At 41.0% G+C, this 21,672-nt stretch overlaps 1 protein-coding gene across 3 annotated transcripts in view; it reads right to left on the bottom strand.

The window, feature by feature from the left end:
• Positions 1–21,672, bottom strand: part of gyg1b (glycogenin 1b) — a 47,970-nt gene that overhangs the window by 8,349 nt on the left and 17,949 nt on the right. For all 3 annotated transcript variants that reach the window (XM_034168725.1, XM_034168731.1, XM_034168735.1), the window contains one exon: positions 4,854–4,980. In XM_034168725.1, coding sequence (XP_034024616.1) covers positions 4,854–4,980 — 127 coding nt within the window. The remainder of the gene's footprint in view (positions 1–4,853; positions 4,981–21,672) is intronic.

Genomic DNA, 21,672 nt, shown 5'->3' with positions numbered 1-21,672 from the left:
TACCTCGGAGTCATCGCCACAGAAGACGCGGGAAGAGCGTACCTGGCTTTATGCTTTTCACACTCCTGGACATTTATTGGCCAGATTCTTCACACTGTATGGCTGCTATGATGTGTGGCGTTCCCTGGCATTTAGCTGTAGGTGGCTCCGGTTTCCACTTTCTCATCGCCGGCCTGTGAGGATCTGCAGACGGGGCTGTTTGCAGGAGATCATCCTGGATAACTTTTTCTTCACCTGTGCTCTGGACTTTATATCTGTTAATGGAGACCTGGCTGAAACCAGGTGAAAATAGCACCTTTTCTGAGCTCCCCTGTTGTTTCTTCCTCAGCTCCCCGCGAGCATCAGGATGAGGCCACTGGTCTGGCAGCTGTCTTCAAGGAGAACTTTAAATGCCGGTTATTATCTCCAAATAATCACTCCACGTCTGAACTCCAGCTGTTTGTGGTGGAGTTTGCCTGTCCTGTGCTCTGTGCTGTTGTTTATTGCCCACCAAAATTTAATAAGGATTTTACCAAAATACAGCAAACTCTTAGTCTGCGGTGATTTTAATATTCAGGTTTGATGTCCGTCTAATCAGCTGGCTGATGATTTAAAAGCATTTTGAACTCTTTTGGACTAACGCAATCAGTGGACGGACCAACACTTGCACACTTTGGACCTCGTTATTTCTCATGGGCTCAGTTTGCCTTCACGACATATCAGACACTGCTATTTCAGATCACTTCCCTGTTATTTTTGAATTTACTGCTTCTCCATCTGCTGGTAGGCCACTCGCTCCCGCCTCTCACTTCCTCGACAGTGGGGGAATTTGCTGCTGCCTTCATGGACTGTCAGTTTTATGCCATGAATGGACTGCTTTCTCTATTACTCCCAGAAAACATCCTCTCTTCTTTCCACTGCACATGCTTTGTGATTCTGGACTTTATTGCCCCTTTTAGCTGCAAATTCATTAAGGTTACATGCCATAACCTGTGCCCTCAGGCAACACTGCAGACAGGTGGAAAGAAGGTAGAAAAAGGACAAACTACAGGTGTTCCAACTATAGGGGGGATCACACTCCTCAGCCTCCCTGCTAAGGTCTATTCCAGAGTACTGGAGAGGAGAATTCGAACGATAGTCGAACCTTGGATTTGGGGGAGCAGTGTGATTTTCATCCTGGTCGCAACACACTGGACCAGCTCTCCACCCTCTATCGGGTGCTCGAGGGTTCGTGGGAGTTCGCCCAACCAGTCCACATGTGCTGGAGGTCTGGGCGGCTTTGCCTGAGCTGCTGCCCTTACTCCAGATAAAGCGGAAGAAAATGGATGGATGGATATTTTCCCTTTCATATGGCTATCATACTGCCATAGTATGTTACTATGCTTTTTACTCTTTTAATTCATTTTATTAGCAAACGGAGCAGGCCGTGGCCTCAACTTTAGTATTTCTTTTGTTCTTCTTGGTGCTTAATGCTGACAAATTACACTGTCTTTGTTGTCTTTCTGATGTCTGATTCTGTTTTTTTCCTCTCTGTCTGAGGTGCAGCTCCATCCAGAGATGGGTGTGGTGTCTGTTTCTGAAACCCTCCTGTCCTGTGCACCGGCAACATTTCCTGGATATTTGTTTTGTGAATTGTTTTGTCATTTGTGTCGGTAGCATGGCCCAAGCACAGGGTCACCCCTTTGAGTCTCATCTGCTTGAGGTTTCTTCCTCAGAGGGAGTTTTTCCTTAGCACTGTCATCTGTGTGCTTGCTCTGGGGGTTGGTAAGGTTAGACTTTACTTGTGTGAAGTGCCTTGAGGCAACTTTGTGCTATATAAATGAAATAAAATGAAATTGAAAGCTGAACTGTCTGTTACTTGTGCACATTCTGCTGTGCTCAAGCAGTTTCAGTCCATCTCTCTTTCAGCTCTTAATGAGGTAGTGAAACACACAAAAGCTACAAGTTGTTCTTTAGATATTGTTCCAGCTAAGGTGCTAAAGAGGTTTTTTTTAATGTTGTTGGGACGGGTCTCCTAACTTTTATCAACTCTGATCTTAGTTCAGGGTCTCTTCCAACTGGTTTTAAACATGCTGTGGTTTGACCCCTTGTTAAAAAACCTCACCTGGACTCCTCAGATTTATCTAATTTTAGACCTGTGTCTCATCTGCCATTTCTGTCTAAGATTTTAGAAAAGGTTGTTTATATACAGTTACAGTCATTTTTAGAAGACAATCACATCCTTGAAAAATTCCAATTTGGATTTAGATCACAACACAGCATGGAGTCTGCACTTTTAAAAGTACATAATGATATCACTGTCTGTGGATGCAGGAAATCCCGCTGTGCTGGTTCTGTTGGATCTCACAGCAGCCTTTGACACTGTGGATCACTCAGTTGTTTCCCGGTTAAGACACCTTGTTGGCACTCATGGTACTGCATTAGTGGTTTACATCGTATTTGCTGAGAGGAGTTTTTCCATTATAACTAGTGACCTCTTCTCATCATTTGTTCCTCTTTGTTGTGGAGTTTGACAGGGTTCTATTCTTGGCCCTATTCTATTTTCAGTGTACATGTTGCCCTTGGGGTCAATTATAGCCAAGCACAACCTGTCCTTTCATTGTTATGCAGATGATCTGCAAATCTATCTTTCTATGATGACTAATGGAAGTGATGCTTTGTCATCATTATTTAATTGTATTCATTATGTAAAGCAGTGGTTGTCCCAAAATTTACTTTGCCTGAATGATGGTAAAACAGAGACCAATTTGTTTGGATATTCTGATATACCGAATGCTTGCTGTCAAACTTTGGGGTTATGGCTAATTATTTAAAACCATGGCTGTCAAGAATATGGGAAGTGACATCTGACAGCTGTTTGAGGTTTGATCAACAGAAAAACTCTGTTGTCAAAGTAAGTTTTTTCTCGCTACATCTTCTGGCTAAAGTAAAGCCCTTTCTTAGTAGACGTGATCTTGAGGTGGCCATTCATGCTGTTATCAGCTCCAGACATGATTACTGTAATGCACTATATGCTGGTGTGAACCAGTCTTCTCTTGCTCACCTCCACCTTGTGCAAAAACGCTGCTGCTCATCTTTTAACAAACACTTCCAGATATGAGCATATTATACTTGTACTTTACTCACTCCACTGGCTTCCAGTTCATTTTAGAATTGATTTTAAGATTTTAATGCTTGTTTTTAAAGCTATTAATGGCCTTGCACCTTCCTACCTCTCTGAATTTTTAACTCTCTGCACTTACAGTCGGACATTACGGGCATCTGGCGAGCTTTACTTAGATGTTCTTAGGTCAAAATACAAACTGGGGTGATAGTGCTTTTGTGGTAGCTGGCCCCAGGCTGTGAAACAAGTTGCCTCCTGATTTATGCACTCGTTCTGACCCAGTGCTTTTTAAATTAAAGCTCAAGACTTATGTATTTAAACTGGCTTTTAATACTTAGTGGTGCTGTGATGCTTTTTTTTGTTTGTTTTTGTTTTGTTTTGTTTGCTGATTTAATGCTACTGTATGTTTTATTTTTGTGAATTTGTGATCTTTGATTTCACTGTAAAGCACATTGGACACTGTCTGGCTGCTGTAAAGGGCTATGAATAAATGTTGATTGAATTATTGACTTCTGTACATGTGATTTCTTAGTTTTTTTTTATTTTTAATAAATTTGCAAACATCTCAAAAAGACTTTCACATTGTCATTATGAGGTACTGTGTTTAGAATTTTGAGGGTCATCCATTTTGGAATAAGGCTATAACATAAATGTGGAAAAAGTGTAACACTTTCTGGGTGCACTGTATATCAGTGTGTGGTTAGAAAAAAAAGGGAAATGAGGGCTTGCCCATAAAATGTCCTTTTATTAGCATTATTTTCAAATAAAGTTTTTTTTTTTTTTTTTTTTTAGAAATTTTGTCTTGAAAAGACTTTCTCCAAAATGTGTCTTGGGAAGTGAGGTGCGGGGTGTCTTCAGAATGATATCATAGCTCCACATTAACGATACAATACTGCAGGCAAGTGCTAAAATGATTTACAGTCACTGAACTTCCAGGCTTTCCCACGTTACTAAACCACACTGACAACATTTTCACTGTCAATTCTTAACATGGCTGCAGGGTACAGTACTCAATTTAGAAAGCAAAATCAAGTGGTCTATTTGTTGCTATTTTCTGTGATACACATTTGGTGAATGAATATTTTGAGATAATTTTTCTTTACTCAAATGGACACTGGCACCAAGGACAACTCGTGCCATAACCACATTACTGTATGTTGAAAACAGTTTCAGCTGAGATCTTTGGCAGTCCCTCCAGAGACAAGCTCCACATGCACAAACTTAAAGCATAAGCTTGTGCCTGTTTAGTTGTGTGTGCCAGATCTTCAAACTCTATATTTGCTGGCAATTGCCATCAAGTAAAATAACTGTTTATCATCCCTGTCTTGGTGTATGATTTGTTTGCCAAAAAATAAGAAAAGTAGGAGCTGGTTGATGAAGGCTTTGTATGAGACGTCTGCAGACAGCCGGGGGGGGGGGGGTTAACGTGCGATGCTGATGTGGAATATAAAGGCATTTTAAATAAGCTTGTCTATTTGTGGACTTGGTGTCAGCCATCAGGATTTCAGGGTGGTTATACAACCCACAGCGGAGGGCTGCTGGGAAGCTCCGGCAGAGCCGCTGCAGTCTTACTGGCCGTCTGTTCTGTAATCTGATATCATGTCACAGTGTGACGACACATTCATGTGACTGTCTATCTGCTTACACCTCGGGTTTGAGTAATCCCAGTCATCTTGACATGCTCCGTCCTCTAGTAAAACCAAACCACCGTGCATAAGTTGTTGGAAAATGAAGTGGTTAAACTGAGTGTGTTTCAGGGGCAAACACTTACTGCTTGAATGCTGGAAAGTAAGTGTAGATGGCGATGCTGCTGAGATTATATATGAAGGGGAGGTGCTTTGATATGTCAGCTGTTGCCCAGTCACTGAAGAAGCTGTTTAAAACACCCTGATCTCCCCCTGCAAGAAAGGACAAAATTCATGCATCTTCTTACTCAGTAAATTGAAGGTTATTCCCCAACACATCATTGACAGTATAACAGCAGAGGAGGGTACTTAATCTAAAGTCTGTACACTTGACAAAACCTTTAAATCGAAGTTTAGTGTTAGGTTGTAAAAACACTGACGTAAACACACTGAACAAAACATCCTACAGCTGATTTCACAATCCAGCTGTCCGCTTTCACAAGTGACTGATGTGGTGGTCATGATGTCCTCTTGTTTGTGAAACAGTCACAGTAGCAGTACAGAAGAGATGTCACATGAGCTAGAGGTGGAAACTGTGGTGGTGTTGAGGTTTAGTTACACAGCCTGGGGTCATGTAGTTGAACATTTGTGCTACATGTCCTAGCGATTTCACAACCTTGAAATAATGGGCATGTTGGCATGAAGTGGATCACCCACAACAATTTATAAGTAGATCATGGAAACCAGTATTTAAAGGGGTAATAATGTGTAAAATCTATTTTAAGTCTGCCTTGTACAATTCTATTTAGATAGGATTTCATGTTAAACTTCTTACAAGTCTCCCAGTTCTATAACTGTGCGTGTAGAAATTCCACACAACTTTCCTAGTGCTTCTAGACACTCCCTGAAAGAATCCATTGAAAACCCCCTGAAAACAGGAGCATACAAGGATGCATACATTTTGTCATTGTGCCTCACTTCTCCTGGATGATAACTGTTCAGTTTTCCCTCAATAAAGGCTGCGGAATAATCTCCATTGATTGTTCACTCTCACCCAAGAAAGCCCACCAATACAATTCCAGGGGCATTAGAAAAGAGTCACCATTATCTTACCTGCCAATTTTATGACCCTGTTTTGGAGGTGGTGAACCCGTATTCTGGGCCCACCTTGCTGACAACTTGAACATGTTGCAGTGATCATAGAGGATTGTTTCAATGGATTCAACCAACAACTTTACTGGCGCAGCTCTGCATTTGATGGACACACATCTGCACCATCATAATCAAAAGTATTGTGCTCCAGGGTTCTTTGTTGTTGATCTCATGTACAGTCTGGCATGTAAAGCGGACGTGAACTTGAAGCATGGTCAGCTCATACCCCCCCCCCCCCCCCCCCCCCATTTCCATTTGCAATATCTGAGCACAAGGGGCTGGAGTGCAAAGTAGTGCTGTGGAAGAGAATTTCCCTCAGGGACAATAAAACAAACTAATGTACATTGATGATACACGCCGCAGATAACTTGTCTATCTTTTGTATTATTAAAGTATTAATTACCTAAAACTTGGACAACGTCCAGGTCCATTATAAGTCCTCACACACAGATTGTGCGTGATCGCCAGCCGGAAAATAATGTACCAGGGTAGCTCCACTGTGAGCTCGTCACAAAGTTCTGTCACGATTCTGGCACGTTCGATAGAAAGTCCATTATGTCCTGAAAATAACATATTCTGGCTTTTTCCATTGTAAGAAATACATCTGCATGTTCAGGCAGCCTGTAGAAACAATGTTGTGGAGACCCTGCAACACAAACAGCAGCATCACTACACGTTAGGTTCCAAAATCTGACATACTCTGAAAAAATTAAGTGTTTTGGGGTGAAGCATGTCATCTCCTCTCTGTACACAGTATGCAAATCCAAGCCATCAGTTTCGAATGAAGCTTCATTATGGGACGTAGCAGCATTCATTTCACGCTGTCTGTCAGCTATTGGGATGTTTGTGCTTTTCTTAAAATGTACCTCACAGGTCAAAAAATGCCGAGTAAGACGTTTTACGGAAATGCTAACTCCCGGAGCAAGAGGAATAATTAACAATAAAATACATCAGTGACCATAAATTATTATCACATGTGCATGGATAGACTTACAATCATGAATACTTGATGTTGTGTTGCTAACTGGGACGTTAAATAATGTGCAACATGTTCTTTAAGGAAAAACTTTTATTCCAATGATGCTGGACAACCAAATAGTGATACTGCAAATGATGGACACCAGGAGACAGAGACATTGCATGTGCAAGGTAACCAGGCAAGGCCAGTGGAATTGGCGGTGGCTGCAGACTGCACAAAAAACAAATACAATATTAGAGTTTACTCAAAGGCTAGAAAAAACTACGGGTCAAGAATTCAGTCAAAGGCAAGTGATATAACTGGAGGCCAGTATTACCACTCCATTGAACCAAACTATCTGGTGACCACCATATGAAGGTGTGAAATCCTTCGCACCTTAAAGAAATGCTTTGACAGGTTTGGCTTATCACGAGTTGCTTCATCAAAAGAAACGATGTGTGCAGTCAAATAACAAGCACGCCTGTGACAACTACTTCAATTGCGACTTGTTCTGTTCTACATTTGACAGGGAAGGTGAAATAAGCTACCACAGAAAGGATTTCACACACCCAAGGAGCTTTTTGATTTTACAATTGTGCTTATTTTAAATTCACCGATCCCATTTGTTATGAACATGAATGGTGGGTTTATCTTGCTTGTTTATTGACGACAGAAACAACACAACAAGGTTGCAGTTATTGTAGTGGCAGTGGAAAAGGTTAAAGGAACACAATGTTTAAGACACATATCCATTCCTTTTAATGCCTCATGTTCCAGTCCTTGTAAAAACATCAGAGGTAGATGATACAACACAGCAGATGGGTATATATAGGAAGGGGAGTTCTAGCGAGTAATCCCGGGACAGCAGTGAGGATTTATTTAACTGATAACTGACAGGGACTGACTGTCTCCTGCTGCCGTCTAATACTCTGAATACCAAACGCTGAGTCTGTTCAGAAATACCTGTCAGCGGGCTGCTGGTATCACAGTCAACAAATAGATCAAAATGTTCATTTGACTGCTCCACTGTTCACTTACAATAGTAATTTGTGTAGTGTTGCACCATACATACAAGGTGCTTCACAATGTAAGATGCATGAAAAAATAAAACAAAAAAATAAGAAGCCAAATATTTAAAGCACAGTAATCAAATATAGCAACTGCATGAAAAACAAAATTATACAAGATGAAAAATTACCCACAATCATTAGGCATCAGAGAACAGAAAAGTCCAAAGTGTGCTTTATAAAAGCCTCAATAAAACTCGACTGCCTAATTAGACCACCTGTTTTCTTGCTAATCATAGGGACACACAGTAGGCCGGCCCATCATCTGTTCGCCACCTTACAGTGCATCTGGAAAGTATTCACGGCGCTTCACTTTTTACACATTTTGTTATGTTGTTATAGTCTAAAATGGGTGAATTTCATTTTTTTCCCTAAAAATTCTACACACATGACCCCATAATGACAACATGAAAAAAGTTTGAGATTATTGCAAATTTATTTAAAAAACTAAACAACTAAGAAATCACATGTTCATAAGTTTTCAGAGCCTTTGCCATGAAGTTCAAAATTGAGCTCAGGGGCATCCTGTTAGCACTGATCATCCTTGAGATGTTTCTACAGCTTAATTGGAGTCCACCTGGGGTAAATTCAGTTAACTGGACATGATTTGGAAAGGCACACACCTGTCTACATATAAGGTCCCACAGTTGACAGTGCATGTCAGAGCACAAACCAAGCATAAAGTCAAAGGAATTGTCTGTCGACCTCCAAGACAGGATTGTCTTGAGTCACAAATCTGGGAAAGGGTACAGAAACATTTCTGCTGCTTTGAATATCCCAATGAGCACATTGGCCTCCATCATCCGCAAATGGAAGACATTCAGATCCGCCAGGACTCTCCCTATGTCTAAACTGAGTGATTGGAGGAGAAGGACCTTAGTCAGGACGGTGACGAAGAACCCGATGGCCACTTTGTCAGGGATCCAGCATTTTTTTTGTGGAGAGAGAAGAACCTTCCAGAAGGACAACCATCTCTACAGCAATCCACCAATCAGGCCTGTATGGTAGAGTGGCCAGACAGAAGCCACTCCTGAGTAAAAGGCACATGGCAGCCTGCATGGAGTTTTACCAAAAGGCAACTGAAGGACTCTCAGACCATGAGAAACAAAATTCTCTGGTCTGATGAGACAAAAATTGAACTCTTTGTTTGGAGGAAACAAGGCACTCCTCATCACCTAGCCAATACCATCCCTACACTGAAGCATGGTGGCTGCAGCATCATGCTGTGGGGATGTTTTTCAGTGGCAGGAACTGGGAGACTAGTCAGGATTGAGGGAAAGATGAACGCAGCAATGTACAGAGACATCCTGGATGAAAACCTGCTCCAGAGCACTCTTGACCTCAGACTGGGGCAGCGGTTCATCTTTCAGCAGGACAATGACCCTAAGCACACAGCCAAGATATCAAAGGAGTGGCTTCAGGGCAACTCTGAATGTCCTTGAGTGACCCAGCCAGAGCCCAAACCTGAATCCGATTGAACATCTCTGGAGATATTTGAAAATGGCTGTGCACCGATGCTCCCCATCCAACCTGATGGAGCTTGAGAGGTGCTGCAAAGAGGAATGGATAAAAATGCCCAAAGATAGGTGCCCCAGGCATCATATTCAAGAAGACTTGAGCCTGTAACTGCTGCCAAAGGTGCATCAACAAAATATTGAGTGAAGGGTGTGAATACTTACGTATATGTGATTTCGTAGTTTTTTATATTTTTAATAATTTTGCAAAAAAAAAAAAAGCTTTTTTCATGTTGTCATTATGGGGTGTTGTGAGTAGAATTTTGAGGGGGAAAAAAATGAATTTACTCCATTTTGGAGTAAGGCTGCAACATAAAATTGTGGAAAAAGTGAAGCGCCATGAACACTGAAGACTTACAATCTTTTATATCTTTTCTGGCCTGAAACAAAACATTATAACAATCAGTTCTGGATGACACAAAAGAATGAATCAAAATCTCAGTGAGCAATGGGAAAAGTAAAAATAGCATTTTGTCCATCATTTTTGCAATTAGTGCATGCTGCAATATTATCTAGGAAAGGTGAATAATAATTGATCATCTCTATACAATGCCACAAGCTGAAAACACTGCACTATTTTAAATGTTTTCATCCCATCCCAAAGTCATACACAAAATGTCAATCACAATAAACATTCTGTGTGTGAGGAAAGATTTTTAATTCTTGTACACCCAATATATTACGATAATTCAATATGACAAACATTTTTTTTTTCTTATTCAACTTGTAACTGCACAGCATGTGTGCACCTGAAAAAAGAAAATGTTTAAACAATGACATACATACATATTGTAATAATTTGTTTACAAAAGGCATCAAGACTGGCCGTGTGCACATATTATTGACCGATACATTAATAGAAAAGGCCTACTGTTTTTACTGATGAGTGGACCTTTGACCCATTGCCATTTTCCCCCAGGAACATCCCTGAAGTGTAGTGACTGCTGTGACAGTTTGGTTACCACTTGTTGCATCCACTGCTATGTGTGAAGACAGTTCACTGACAACTGTGCATGCACCATGTGCCTAAGGTGTGGCTGTTTTTCTTGAAAGAGGGGAAGAATATGAAAGCATGAATCCATAGAGATACGTCCCCTGCAGCACCAAAATTATTCTGCCTTGCATCTACATGTGAAACCCTACCAATAGAGCTTGCACATCCTTGGGCACCGCTTTGGAATGGATGGAATATGGAGCCCTAGGCGTTTTGTGATTCGTCAACCCTGAATGGAGGACTGGGGAGCCACTTCTCCCTCTTTTGGATGAGTAGCTGAGGTGGTGGCCCGCCTGTTTATAATGGTGAGAAAGTGAGTGGGAGGAGAAACTGAGGTGCACAGATACAGTACGGTCAATGCCAACTAGGTCAGCAGACACACTTTAAGCATTCAACACAATATGAATGGAGCCTTTTTAGGAAAAAAAAGTTTCCCCCCTAGGGATTTTTTTTTTTCAAAATTTGAAACTACTCAGCCAGTTCCATCCAGTCTTGAATAACAAAATATATTTACCTTACAACATGTCACTGGACTGACTCTGTCTGGCATGAGATGAGATGGTGGCTTTTAAAGTCACTGTCACACACTTTAACTGTGCAGCCGTGAAGTTTAAAGTGACACACCGAAGTGCTGTTTGTCTGGAATCCACTGGCCTTCATTTTGAGGGGATGAACAGCAAGAATGCACACCTCACTGCCAGTTTGTCTTGGCAGCAGACAACACTAAGGCCACAGATGCAGAGATAAAGCCTCTGGCCTCACTGAAACAAATCACTCTTTGCATCTTTCCTCAACTATTTTTTAATATAGTCGGTGAGCCGCACGGACACATCCGTTTGCACGTGTGCATCACATGTTCTTCATGGAAGAGCGGAAGAGAAATGCTGAAGGTCAGAGTGAATCCAACTGCTGCCCCACTGCACATGAATACAGTTATTCATGAAGGTGCAATCAGGCCTACAAATGCTGTGATCACTAAATATATTAATAAAAGCCGAATGCATGACTTTTCACTGAAAAAGAGGTTGCTCTGAAAATGAAGCCAGTGCTGTATTTTGTCTTTGGTAGCTACTGCTAAGAGCAGATGCACTAAATATGTGCCAACACAACACTGGGCAGCCAGATGATTCGGCTCTTCAAAGGCCTGGCTGCTATTAAACAGGCTTAATTGGTTCTTCCAGACAGCCCTCCATGGTGGGATCTCTTCTTTGTTTCAAACCTCTATTGATATTTAATGTTCAAAATATTCACTGCCAAATATAATCAGGGCCGCCACGTCCGAGATCCTGTGTATTTTTGTTTATTTCACAACTGTGTTTTCTTTGTCTTTGTTTTCTTTGAGTGATTAATTGTGACAGTAGTACAGAGTTGAAAGTGGGCAGTTTAAGGGTTTTCACAATGACAGTTTATCGAGCTACAAGACTGAAATAATACAAAATGTTTCACTTTTGTGCTGTTGATATGAAAAACAATGTAAGATATCTTGGAGATAAAGAATAGAATAATTATATTGTTTATTAATAGTAACTATCAATGCATTTACAATAGCAAGCAGTTACCTGAATGCAAATTTAATTTACCATACGTTTGCTTCACACTTGATATAGTGACATGTCTGCAGATGACAAAATGATTCAGACTGATTTGGTGACTTATGTTAAAGATCCTCCACTGAACTTGGGTTTGACTCTGCATGGATTTCATTTGAATTAGTTATGCAGAAACCTTTCTGGTCTGATTTCACCTTTTCAGTACATGGGTGATTCTTTAACTATGGGCACTATTGGCCTTGTAAATGTAATTTCCACCACACCATTGCCTTACAATATAAAGCACCTTGGGGCAACTGTTTGTTGTGATTTGGCACTATATACATGTGCTCTGATGTCACTGTTTATCTCCATAGAAACTACCCAAACAATCTTTCATACAAACTGTTTAAAGGGACATTACAGTGTTGTGGTGGAAATTACGGCAATAGTGTGGGACAACTACATTTTGTTTAAAAAAATCACAACAGTTGTATGACATTGAATACCCCAATTATGTTTTGATTATTTTACTGATATTTTATTCAGAGATATTTTAAAACATTAGAAAAAATGTTTCTTTACCATTCATTTTTATCATGGAAGATCAAAAGTCTGGGTGTGGGACAAGCACAAAATGGCAATATCTGCATATAATGATGCTGAAAAAAGGTGAAAAAGTCATCATAGACTACTAGAACAAATTTGTTAACACACTTTCATTGTAAAGATAACTATAGAAGTGTGAAATTTCCCCTTTTTTCTGTTTTTCATACAATATGATCAAAGGACATAATAAGTGCCCATAGTCTAAGAATCACCCACATGTGGTGGATTCTTGCTCATTTTAAGATTTAAGATTCAAGATTCAATTTATTATTATACCCATGGGTAAATTTGGTTTACAGTGAGTGAGTCATCTTGTTTTGTAAACACACAGAGAAGCACAGAACAAGACAACAACAAGGATGGCCCCAAGATGAAATAAAAAGCAAGAAGAGTTAAAAAATCAATAGGTAAAAAGTCTAAAAACATGTCATACCAAGCCAAAGGATAATACAAAAATAAATAAAATAAAAATGTGCTGTTCATAAAAACAAGGTAAAAGAAACTATACAAAAAATAAATACATCAATAAGGAAATGACTTGTATTAAAACCAGTCACCCTCCATCCATTTTATTATTGACTGTCAGCAACTACCTTTGTATTGCTGCACCTGGCAAACAATAATAAAAAAGTTAGCACAATTAAAAAAAAAACCCTTAAACCTCCAGTCATTCTTTCAGCTGCTACACCTAAATGCCCTTCCTTCCACACATGCTAGAAATCGACATGGAGAAAGAGCTAATGTTAGTGTCTTTGATGATGGGATGAAACCCATGTAGGCAGGAGGGAGAACCCGCAAACACCACACACAAAGGAACTGGGCACTGATGGGCAACAATGCAGGGGCCTTCATTTATCGACCATTCACAATCACTGTTTAAGCACAGATCTGTGCGTACAAACATTTCTACACAAGGTGTGAATTTACCAACTTATACTTAAATATGTGTAAATTCAAACACATAAACGGTGGCTTAGTGGTTAGCACTGTTGCCTCACAGCGAGTAGGTCATGGGTTCAATTCCCGGGGCCTTTCTGTGTGGAGTTTGCATGTTCTCCCTGTGTTTGCATGGGGTTCCTCCAGGTGCTCCGGTTTCCTCCCACATCCAAAGACATGCGGGTTAGGTGGATTGGAATCTTTAACAAAATTGTCCTTAGGTGTGTGTGTGGGTGTGTCTGTGTTTGTTTGTCTGTTTGTGGCCCTGCGACAGACTGGCGTCCTGTCCTGGGTGTACCCCACCTCACGCCCTATGACTGCTGGGATAGGCTCCCCCCCGCGACCCTTGATTGGACTCAGTGGTAGAAGATGGATGGATGGAAGTCTGATCAAGCGTAACCACACAGCACCTAGTGGTAGAACAGGGAAACTGTATTTAGAAAGCAATGCTGCTGTCCCAACATGTAGCCTTATCCACATATGTTCATTTCCTCAAAATAATGTACACAGTAATTATGTCACATTAGAAACAGACGTGCAGCTTCATTTTTCACAAAACGTACATAAGAGACGTGAACAAAACAGCAGCTTTTGACCTCAGCAACAAGCACTTGATCTCCACCCCCTACTACAAAGCATAATGAAAACAGTTTCCCTGTTGCAATTTTATATTTAAAGTGGGCCCACGACATTACTACTGCTAAAATTTCATTAGGAGAGCCTTTATCTCAATATAAATAGCAGTGCAGTGACATCACAGGAGCGCAAAGGATTCTGAGACAAATGATAAATATGCTGGTTGCTATGGTGAAGTTGTTAAAACTTCATAATCTTGTTATAATTGTGTACATATGTGATTGTGATGTCTAAATTAAGAAACATGCGAGATCATGATTGAAGTATAGCATAGTATGTGTACAGTGGTATAGTAAAGTATATTGCGATGTTTGCTGAAGACAGATTACGTGAAAAATAGAATATAAGTGAGTATAAGTGTAAGAATGTATCGATATGGTAAAAATTTACTGCACAAGATAAATTGCACAGTTGTGCATGTAATAAAACACGCTGTGGTTCTGTTTTTCCAGTGAGGAACTCAAGCAACGAGACATTCTGTTACCAAATATGGTTAACTAAGGGCGTTTCTGAATACAAATGAATGTGCACAAGCATGTGGGATTTATCAACAGCTGATACTTACTGATTTGCACAAGACTGGTGTGCAACTGTTTGATAAATTTGGATCAGTTGTAACCACTCCATCGTTATGCTAAAATGTGCACACACAGTATTTAATATGAAATCCTATTTTTAACAAAGCACCACTTGAGGTTAAATTATTGTACATACATGCTTTAATGTGTCAGTCAGAACACAGCCTCCAGGATCAATATGCAGATCCATTCTGCTAAAATGCAGTTGTTGAACTGGAGACAGACGTGTCTACTGTGTAAGTAGACACGTAGTAGTAGTATCTTTCCAAGATGGCGCTGGCTTTGGCGACACGTAGCAGTAGTGTGAGAGGCTGAGTTTTGTTTGAGTGTTTTGTAGATTTTCTGTGAACTTTTGAGAACCCTGGGACATTCTGAATCTGTCTCATTTTACCTGGACAATGGCTTACCGAGTAGTGGGCCTTTTCCTCTTATGGACACTGCTATGTCACCTGTCGACCCGTCTCTCGGTGAATTGGGAGCCACAGCAGTATTCGAGGCAATTCCTTCTTCTCCACAGTAATACCAAACTCGGTTCTGTGGATCCGAATGTGTCCTTCCCCCAGGAGATCCTCCGCCCGCATGCTTCCACTTCCAGCTGGACGGCGAGGCACTCAGGGTTACGGAGGAAAAGAGGGCGACGAGGTGGTGTACGATAAAGACTGAAAAGACTTGGTCATCGGCAGATTTCTCTTCCGTCTATAATGTTGGCGAATGTACAGTCACTTCGTAATAAAGTGGATGAATTACAAGCCAATGTGCGATTTCTAAGAGAGTATAAGGACGCTTGCATCCTTGCTTTTACAGAGACGTGGCTCAAAAAGCATGATTCCCAGGCAGACTTGGACATTGAGGGCTTTGGAACACCTTTCCCCACTGTGACCGGCAAGTCACTTGGTGGGGGGCTATGTTTGTACATTAATAAACACTGGTGCAAAACCGCAATCATTCGAGAGTCCTTATGCACATCAGACATAGAACTGCTAACCGTATCATTACGTCCCTTTTATCTGCCAAGGGAATTCCCTGAGATTTTTGTATCTGTGGTTTATATACACCCCAAAGCAAATGCACATATAGCCACACAGACGCTAATAAAGTCTGTGTGGTGAACCCAGGGGCTTGCACCAGATGCTCCTATTCTTTTAATGGGGGATTTTAACCACTGTAAACCGGGGAAAGCACTTGGACACTTTTTCTATATGTTACTTGCCCGACTCGACATTCCAAATGTCTTGATCTTTGTTTTGGAAACGTGAAAGGAGCGTACAAATCGCTTTCGAGGGCTCCCATCGGCTCGTCTGATCACAACACTGTTTACCTTGTTCCGACATACAAAACTGTCCTGAGGGGGAACAAGCAGGAGCGAAAATTGGTTCCGGCCTGGTCGGAAGACTCGATGCTGGTGCTGCAGGAATGCTTTGCATGCACTGACTGGGATGTGTTTATAACTACTTGCACGGATTTAAATGAATTAACTGAAATATTATCAAGTTATATTTCGTTTTGTCAAGACATGCTTATACCTAAGAAATCCATCTCAGTGTTTGCTAATAATAAACCATGGGTTTCTAAATCTGTCAAGGCCTCTATTAATCAGAGGAACATTACTTATAACCAAGGAGACACTCAGCAGTACAATGAGTTAAGGAAGCAAGTTAAAAAAGAGCTTAAACTTGCAAGGTTCTCTTATAAAAATAAGGTTGAAACATTACTGAGTGCTGGAAATGCCCGACCTGCATGGGAAGGTGTGAAAAATATGATGGGAATGTCATCTATAAAGGACACTGTCTCATTTAATGAGAAAACTGATCTGGACCTCTCCAATGACCTTAATGTGTTTTATAACAGATTTGATGTTCATGATTTTAGTAAGGAGGTTTCTGTCTTTAAAGATGTTACTCTCGGTCCTCCCACTGTAATAATTGATACAGAGGCTGTGAGGAAAGCCTTCTGTTCAATTAATGAGCGGAAAAGTCCTGGCTCAGATGGCATTGGAGGTAGGCTTTTAAAGAACTGTGCTGAGCAACTGGCAGAGATTTTCACTTATACACTCAACAAAAATATAAACGCAACACTTTTGGTTTTGCTCCCATTTTGTATGAGATGAACTCAAAGATCTAAAACTTTTTCCACATACACAATATCACCATTTCCCTCAAATATTGTTCACAAACCAGTCTAAATCTGTTATAGTGAGCACTTCTCCTTTGCTGAGATAATCCATCCCACCTCACAGGTGTGCAATATCAAGATGCTGATTAGACACCATGATTAGTGCACAGGTGTGCCTTAGACTGCCCACAATAAAAGGCCACTCTGAAAGGTGCAGTTTTATCACACAGCACAATGCCACAGATGTCGCAAGATTTGAGGGAGCATGCAATTGGCATGCTGACAGCAGGAATGTCAACCAGAGCTGTTGCTCCTGTATTGAATGTTCATTTCTCTACCATAAGCCATCTCCAAAGGCATTTCAGAGAATTTGGCAGTACATTCAACCAGCCTCACAACCGCAGACCACGTGTAACCACACCAGCCCAGGACCTCCACATCCAGCATGTTCACCTCCAAGATCGTCTGAGACCAGCCACTCAGACAGCTGCTGAAACAATCGGTTTGCATAACCAAAGAATTTCTGCACAAACTGTCAGAAACTGTCTCAGGGAAGCTCATCTGCATGCTCGTCGTCCTCACTGGGGTCTCGACCTGACACCAGTTCGTCGTCGTAACCGACTTGAGTGGGCAAATGCTCACATTCGCTGGCGTTTGGCACGTTGGAGAGGTGTTCTCTTCACGGATGAATCCCGGTTCACTCTCTTCAGGGCAGATGGCAGACAGCGTGTGTGGCATTGTGTGGGTGAGCGGTTTTCTGATGTCAATGTTGTGGATCGAGTGGCCCATGGTGGCGGTGGGGTTATGGTATGGGCAGGCGTCTGTTATGGACGAAAAACACAGGTGCATTTTATTGATGGCATTTTGAATGCACAGACATACCGTGACGAGATCCTGAGGCCCATTGTTGTGCCATACATCCAAGAACATCACCTCATGTTGCAGCAGGATAATGCACGGCCCCATGTTACAAGGATCTGTACACAATTCTTGGAAGCTGAAAATGTCCCAGTTCTTGCATGGCCGGCATACTCACCGGACTTGTCACCCATTGAGCATGTTTTGGATGCTCTGGACCAGCGTATACGACAGCGTGTACCAGTTCCTGCCAATATCCAGCAACTTTGCACAGCCATTGAAGAGGAGTGGACCAACATTCCACAGGCCACAAATGACAACCTGATCAACTCTATGCGAAGGAGATGTGTTGCACTGCATGAGGCAAATGGTGGTCACACCAGATACTGACTGGTATCCCCCCCCCCCCCCCCCAATAAAACAAAACTGCACCTTTCAGAGTGGCCTTTTATTGTGGACAGTCTAAGGCACACCTGTGCACTAATCATGGTGTCTAATCAGCATCTTGGTATGGCACACCTGTGAGGTGGGATGGATTATCTCAGCAAAGGAGAAGTGCTCACTATCACAGATTTAGACTGGTTTGTGAACAATATTTGAGGGAAATGGTGATATTGTGTATGTGGAAAAAGTTTTAGATCTTTGAGTTCATCTCGTACAAAATGGGAGCAAAACCAAAAGTGTTGCATTTATATTTTTGTTGAGTGTATCTTCCAGTTGTCTCTACAGTTACATTGTGTACCTCGTCTGTGGAAGGAATCAATTATCATTCCCATTCCAAAAAATAAATCCCCAAAGGAATTGAATGATTTCTGACCTGTGGCACTTACCTCATTAGTGATGAAAACCTTCGAGAAATTGGTCAAGACATCACTAATGGATCTGGTACAAGGCAAACTGGACCCTCTGCAGTTTGCTTATAGACCGGGTAGAGGTGTTGATGATGCCACTGGGGTACTTTTACATTTGGTTCTTAAGCACTTGGAGGGAGCAAAATCTTTGGTTCGTTTACTTTTTGTAGATTTTTCCTCTGCATTTAACTGCATTCAGCCTCATGTGTTGGCAGATAAACTAATGAACCTTTTTGATTTTGAACTGAGCATTGTTAGCTGGCTTCTGGACTTTTTAACTGGGCGGTCCCAGCGCATTAGGGTGAATGGGCAGCTGTCAGATGTTCTTTTTTCCTCCACCGGAGCACCACAGGGATGTGTTCTTTCTCCTCTTATTTGTTTTATACACCAATGACTGTCAGAGTAAATACATTAATCGTCACATTGTTAAATTTGCTGACGATTCTGCCATTGTGTCACTTTTAAATCAGGAAGACCTCGAGCATGGTCCAATTTTATCAGATTTTATTGACTGGTGCAACACATCCTTTTTAGATATCAATGTGACCAAAACCAAAGAAATGGTTATTAATTTTGGCAGGTCACTTTCTGTTCTCCCTCCAGCTCTCATAAATGACCAGTGTGTAGAGCGGGTCCAGGAGTACAAATACTTGGGGACCATCATTGATGATAAACTGTGCTTTGAGCCCCAAGTGGATGCAGCCTGTAAAAAAGCCAACCAGCGCATGTATTTTTTACGGAAGCTTCGGAACTTTCATGTGGGCACTTCTTTTATGAAAATATTTTATTCATGTTTTATCGACTCTATTTTAACCTTTTCTTATATTTGTTGGTTTGATTGTTTGTCCATCAAGCAGCGAAATCGTCTTATGGACATTATGAAGGTGTGCTGTAAAATCACCAGAGGTTCACTTAACGATCTTAATGAAATATTTAAGGTCAGATGTTTTAAAAAAGCTAAGGCCATTATAGCTGACCCTTCTCATCCTCTTTGGCATAAGTTTTCACTGCTGCCATCTGGCCGCCGTTATGTTGTCCCTCGGTGTAGAACTAACAGGTTTAGAAAGTCCCTGATTCCAAATGCTATTGAGTTGTAATTACTGCTGCAGACAAATTGCCCCATGGGGACAATAAAGAAACCTTGAACCTTAAGTGTCTCTGTCCAACACTGATTTCTCAACGTGTCCAACCTGTTTGTCAAATCTGCATGTACTCTGTGAAAAGATTAATCTTTTCAAGTTTACGTGGTGCTTGTCAGAAGTCATTTCACATTTCACAGTGTTTAAAGGGATACTGTGAAAAAACACTCCCATGAATAAAGGCTGTGTCATAGCAGAATGTTGACTTGATACCTCTGGAATGTTTCTTTAAAACAAAAAGGTAGCAACAGTGAACTGAAGTGTTAGCTTTCCAGCTATATTATTTCTGTATGATTTTTTTTTTTTTTAAATATGCTTTAACATTTTTTTTTTGGAAAGCAAACTATATAAACCTGTGGATCACTGATATGATTTGAGCTTTTCCATGAATTTGGAACTCGTACAGTGTGTTTACACTCACTTACAGTGCAGCATTCGAGAAGAGATGTTGCATGTCACCAGGGGCCTTTACAAAACAGAGCCTCACAAATTTAACTTGCACCCCACCCCACCCCTGAACATAACTCTGTGGAACTGGATGGTCCGTGACAAGAGAGCCTTGTGTCTAGGCTCTGGACTTAGTAAAGGCCTTAGGAGGAAAATTAAACAAGCTTTCATTTTTGTAGTTATAAAAAAAAAAAAAAAACGATCCATGGCACAAATCAAACCATACCTTTCTCGTGATGTATTCAGCTAAAAAGGTGTGAAACATTCCGAGTGAAGCTGTAAACTAGAGCAGCACATATGACAGTGCATACCTCCCTGGTGAAAACAGTATGACAGATGTGGATCTGTGTGCAGTCTGTTTTCTTAACAGCCAATCTGTTGAGTAGCAGTTATGTCGTCCTGTTTTGATCAAGCGAATGCACGGTCTTGAGTCTCAAACGTGTAAAGTTAAGGTAATAATGCTGCAGCGTGTTACGTATGGAGCTCAGAGTTCTGCTGTGTTTGGTCTCAATAAGTGCCTTTTGATTCTAGTCTGTAAAAGAGTTGACCAGAACAAGTCCATACTTTACTTATCACATCAAACAAAGAGGCAATGCTTCCAGTTCCTGTTGATTCACTGAAGTTAACGCCAGCCACCGTCACAGTGTTACAACCGTAAATTAGTGTATCGAAGCAGAGCTGTTTGCACATTACGATGTTTGCCCTGACCATAGTCCACAAAGGAGGAGGTCCCAATAGCAGGGCAACAATTTAAGGTCACATCCTTAGCTGATGCAGACTTGGGGTGTTTTGGACACAGTCATACATGAACTTGAGGACATACCCATACACCAGTAGGGTCCAAGTGGAGTTCATCTAAAGGTTAAAGCAGTGGGCTTTAGACCAGAGGATTGTGGGTTAAAATCCATGTCAGACTGGAACATCACTAAGGGTCTTTGGGCAAAATCCTTAAATCTCCGAGTTGCTCCTGGTGTGCAGTTGAGCGCCTAACAGGGCAACATGCTGACATTAGTGTGTCCATGAATGGGTCAATGTGAGGCATTGCTGTGAAGCGCTTTGAGTGTCTAGTTCAAATGAAAAGGCACTATAGACATGCAGTCCATTTACGGGTGATTCTTTAACTACGGGCACTATTGGCCTTGTAAATGTAATTTCCACCACACCATTGCCTTACAATATAAAGCACCTTGGGGCAACTGTTTGTTGTGATTTGGCACTATATACATCTGCTCTGATGTCACTGTTTATCTCCATAGAAACTACCCAAACAATCTTTCATACAAACTGTTTAAAGGGACATTACAGTGTTGTGGTGGAAATTACGGCAATAGTGTGGGACAACTACATTTTGTTTAAAAAAAATCACAACAGTTGTATGACATTGAATACCCCAATTATGTTTTCATTATTTTACTGATATTTTATTCAGAGATATTTTAAAACATTAGAAAAAACGTTTCTTTACCATTCATTTTTATCATTGAAGATCAAAAGTCTGGGTGTGGGACAAGCACAAAATGGCAATATCTGCATACAATGATGCTGAAAAAAGGTGAAAAAGTCATCACAGACTACTAGAACAAAT

This window comes from Thalassophryne amazonica, chromosome 1 (genome assembly GCF_902500255.1).
Source record: "Thalassophryne amazonica chromosome 1, fThaAma1.1, whole genome shotgun sequence".
NCBI classification, from domain to species: Eukaryota; Metazoa; Chordata; class Actinopteri; order Batrachoidiformes; family Batrachoididae; genus Thalassophryne; species Thalassophryne amazonica.
Note: the sequence above shows the minus strand (reverse complement) of the source record. Positions and strands in the feature narration are given on the sequence as shown.